This window comes from Nicotiana attenuata, unplaced genomic scaffold (genome assembly GCF_001879085.1).
Source record: "Nicotiana attenuata strain UT unplaced genomic scaffold, NIATTr2, whole genome shotgun sequence".
Lineage (NCBI taxonomy): Eukaryota > Viridiplantae > Streptophyta > Magnoliopsida > Solanales > Solanaceae > Nicotiana > Nicotiana attenuata.
The window spans coordinates 158,272-162,825 of record NW_017671138.1 but is presented as its reverse complement, the minus strand read 5'-3'; the positions used below and the strand labels follow the sequence as shown (position 1 = coordinate 162,825).

The 4,554-nt window shown below is 35.8% G+C and overlaps 1 protein-coding gene across 1 annotated transcript; it reads right to left on the bottom strand.

The window, feature by feature from the left end:
* Positions 1 to 1,558: 1,558 nt before the first annotated feature.
* On the bottom strand, positions 1,559 to 4,254 carry LOC109206184 (protein C2-DOMAIN ABA-RELATED 4-like). Its single transcript, XM_019368978.1, has 3 exons — positions 4,063 to 4,254; positions 2,350 to 2,445; positions 1,559 to 2,170 (listed from the first exon to the last, which is right to left on the bottom strand). Exons 1-3 carry the CDS (start codon positions 4,171 to 4,173, stop codon positions 1,880 to 1,882), a joined length of 498 nt encoding a protein of 165 aa, XP_019224523.1. The 5' UTR covers positions 4,174 to 4,254; the 3' UTR covers positions 1,559 to 1,879.
* Between the last annotated feature and the right edge of the window lie 300 nt (positions 4,255 to 4,554).

The following is a 4,554-nucleotide window of genomic DNA, read 5'->3' as shown; positions in this document are numbered from 1 at the left end:
TAGTCGAGCATTTTCCTACTCCGTGCCAGGTATTAGGCTAGTCTGTTAGTGTCTTTTTTTCGTATGAAAGTGATACATGTTGTGTTTTTATTATTTTCCGCTCTGATTACCTAGTACCTTGTTGTTGTACTGATTACTGATAATGCATATTTCATTTATTATTTTAATTCTGGTCTTTATGGCTTTTATTGTTGTCACTATTCTATCGTCTTTTTTCATCTTCTTGTGCTGAGGGTCTATCAGAAATAGCATCTCTACTCCATAGGGTAAGAGTAAAATACGCGTCCACGCAACCCTTTCCAGATCCTACTTATGTGATTATATCGTGTTGTTGTTGTTGTACCTTTCACTAATAGAAGTATCAATAATTTCTTTAATAGTAGCACTCTGGTTCGGTATCATGTCAATTGAATTGGTATTTTTCTCTCTATTGAAATTTGTACATTCTTCTCTAATAAGTTCTATCTCATTTTATTGATCGTTAAGCCGTGTTAGGCTACATTTTTAGCGCCATGCATTTCTATAATTCTCATTTTATCCTTTTACTCTCACGCGGTCTCGCTGAGCTTAATTTGGTCTGCTTCGGTTCTATAAAGATTTGTTACTTCACACGAAATTGCGTGCTATTAATGGAAAAAAACCGAGTATTTAGACCAATCTTTTGGATTTTTAATAATCTAAAGTGAGGAGGAAAGCATTGAATTTGTCAAACCTTTTGTCCTCTACCTCTAGTACACCAGTCAGTCTATTCTTTTATTTTTATTTCCTCCTCTCATATTACTGATAATCTATGTGTGCACGTACAAACACGTTCATTGAAACATATGCATATGTATATGATTGCTATCTAGGAGTTCTGGTGCTAGGTATGGTTGTAAGAATTAATACGTTGCAAATTTATCAGCCAAGTAAGGATTTTTGTGGAGAAGATCATTCTTGTACCCCACCCAAAAAAGAAGAAGAATAGTTATCTAAATCTTTTGTAATTAGCATAAAATGAACTTTAAACCCAAGCTAAGCAGTTTGGAATAAGTAACAACTACTCTACTTATGGTGTGTGGCAATCAAATGAAAAACTTGAAATTACTAATGAAACTGGCAAATAAATGAATTGCAGTTCATTCTACATTTAGGGAAGATGAAACAATATCCAACTGAACCAAAGCCCAAAAACGGAATCTGGAGACACACTTAAATTAGGGGGCAAGTGCACAGATAGCCATTCTCATGGATGCTATTTAGGGATTAGCCACTACCTTTTTTGTCCTGAAATTTGAGGATATTTTTATCCTGAAAAACTAAAATTCAGGATATACTGGCTGATTCCTAAATAGCAGCCCTTTAGAGTGGCTACCTGGTGCCATTCCTACTTAAATTAGCCATATTCTAATAGTTTGGGCCTGTAAAGTTGCAATACTCAGGAAAACAAAAAACAAAAAAGCACTCTTTAATGATCTGGCTTAGCATTTGAGCTTAACCAATGTAAAAGTGAAATAGCCCTGGAAAAGAGTGGGTTATTCTGGCTGTAAAGCTGCATTTAAGAACAAGTATGCAAATATTAAACAGCATAATACATATACACACAATATAAGCCAGAAGTATGCACTTCTCTGCAAATCTGTATATTGAATATTTCACATATATAACTACCAACAATTCCTGTGAAATACAAGAAATATTTAAGGAAAAAAACACAAACAACATATTAAGTAAACTACAGACCTTGCACAAATTGGTGCTGTGTGCAAGGTAAACTAATCGAGCTTTGCCTGTATAACAAACTCCAATTATCACATCCAGAGAGGGTCAATTATGGGAGCACAAACCAGTTCATAGACTGCAGCCAACTGCAACCAAATATACATATACACGACGTGTTCTATAAACCCCTGGAGCCAGGAAGGTTGATCCACTGAAGTTGAAGTTCGACCTCTCCACATTCCACATTTCTCAATCTTAGGCACATATCTTGCACAACCTGACCATCTTTCCATACCACGTTAGACTCTTCGGCCAGACAGTTTGATCTGCACGGTTGTATTCTTGTAATAATGGTGCCACCTGGGAGGCCAGTTAAGTTCATCTTCAGAGCCTCTAAAAACGGCTTGATGTCAAATTCTGCATCTCCCATTTTGTCATCCTTGCTGAACAAATCATGATCATAGACTGTCTGGAACCAAGCATAGACGAGAAAATAAACAAGATATATGAATACCGGAAGGTGTATAAATTAGCACACTTTTAGGAGCATTTGACAGCACCCTGAAAGTGCCTAATGAAATGGTTATATGTTTCCGTTGAAAAGATAGGTCGTATCTCATATGATAACCAGAAAGCAAGGAACTTTACCAGCTTAACAGGAAGATTGGGATCTGCAACAGAAAGAGTCAAATCTTCATTCCATTCAGGATTAACATCCTTCTTCACAACTCGGGTCTTCAATTTCTGTGTTCAAGTTGAAAATAATGCAAGCCAAAAACTGCGGTGAGAGTAATTGATAAAGTACACATAAAAGAAGAAGATTTCACAATCTAATGCCACATTCCAAGTCTGCGACTTACTGTGTCCAAAGCAGTTAATTTCATGAATCTCATGAATCGACTAACAAAATAGAAAAATACCCATAGCATTGAATGAGAAGAAGAGCTAAGTACTGGAGTCCTTATGTTTTATTTGCTAGTACAATAATCGCTGCCATTTAGCACGATCTGTTGGGAAGCTCATAGCACTAATTAAGCCATGCAATATGGCAAGAAAGCAGATATTTACAAGTCGAGTATTAAAGACATAGTTATCTTCCAGACTTTACTTTAATAATATGATACCAGTCAAAAAATGCTGCTCTTTTGGAAACTCTGAGAAGTATTCTTCCCTTAGATTATTGTACCTCAACAAATCAAAAGATTTGGAAACAAGGTCGCAGATATTTAGGGGTTTATCTATCTGTTTGAAGCAGCTTTGCAACTCCTAGAAAATGCATAGACAAGTAGCAACAAATTTCTCAAAAACTTGTCCGAGCCATGCAATTGTACAAACACCTGTGGCGTGTAAGTTCTATCCTCACGAATCCACGAAAGTCAAGAACTATCGCCTACTCCTACCTTCCATAGTCCAAAAGAAGCAACAAGCCCACCCATTCTATCCTAATAATCTACTTTTCAGAACCTGGAAATCGTCAAGCTCTTTGGACCTATCACTCATCACGGCGCTAAACTTCACATATCGCCATCAGCCAAAAGGGTTTAAAGCTCCAGATCTAACACATTGAATGTCATCAAAAGATACTCACAAATCTCGACAAGCCAAAAGATTAACACTTGCACACCTTACACATTCATTGTCTCTTTAGTATAGAAAAAACTTACTAAAATAATATGCCTTTTTTAATGACCCCTTTTCTTGAACCCACAACTAAAAATTGGATAGAGTTGTGAAAAATTAAAAAACTTCAACGCCCTTTCCGAGCCCCATTCTGGAGGTCATGACTTAAAATGACATCTGAAACTTGGAAGCTCGACCAAACCCAAAAAATAGGAACTGCAGGAGACAATTTGACTAATTTGATAACACCATCAGAAGACGAAAATGAAAACTTACACTATTTTCTCATTGATTTTAATTATCAAATGAGTTAAGGGGTTTAATTGGGTGACATGTCAACGCGATTATTGCTGATTGCAACATTAACAAATCCAATATAACAGAGCCCATCGTCAAACATGAACAGCAGAACAGGTAACGCTAAAGACTATACGAATGAAATAAAATTTTGGTGTAATTTCCACATAATAATTCACAAAGATCCTACAGATGTCAAGTTAATTGATTATACAAGCTGATGAATAAATTCAAGAACAGATAATCATTCATAGACTAAATAAGACTTCCCTTTTACGCAAATCTCCCATGCAACCAATGATTTCATCGCCAATAAATCAAACATGAACACAGAAGAATAAAAGGAAGGAAAATCTAAGTAGTAACCGAAAACTCAATCGAAGACCAAACCAAACATAGGAAACAGTTCAAAAATTATGGGGGAGGAGAAATGGAGGAACAGACCTGTTTACCCATCTTAACAACAACGTAAGGATCACTGCTACGAACATCACGAACGGCGAGATTCACACCTTTCTTGACTCGTATTCTCAGAAGCCCCAAAAGATTGTCCATTTTCAGACTTTTCTGTCGCTGTTTGCCGATGTTTTTAGTAATTGACGGTTTTAATTAAGCCCCTCCTCTTCATTTATATGCTAAAACCCCTTTAGCACCCTTGCTAATTCTCTCTCCTTTTTTTTTTTTCCTTTCTTATTAAGTTTATAAATTAATTGTTATTTTATTTAATAGGTACACATTAATAAGATCAGATTGTCTAAAGGAATAAAGGTTTGTTGAAGAGTCAAAACAAAAGAAGCAACAAATTTAGGCCCCGCTTATATATTAAGCATATTTTATAAGAAGTAAACATAAATTTTCCATTAATCATCGCAGATCTTTAAAAAAATAAAAGTTGGAGGCATAAAATATTAATCAAACGTTGCAAGAGACAAGAGG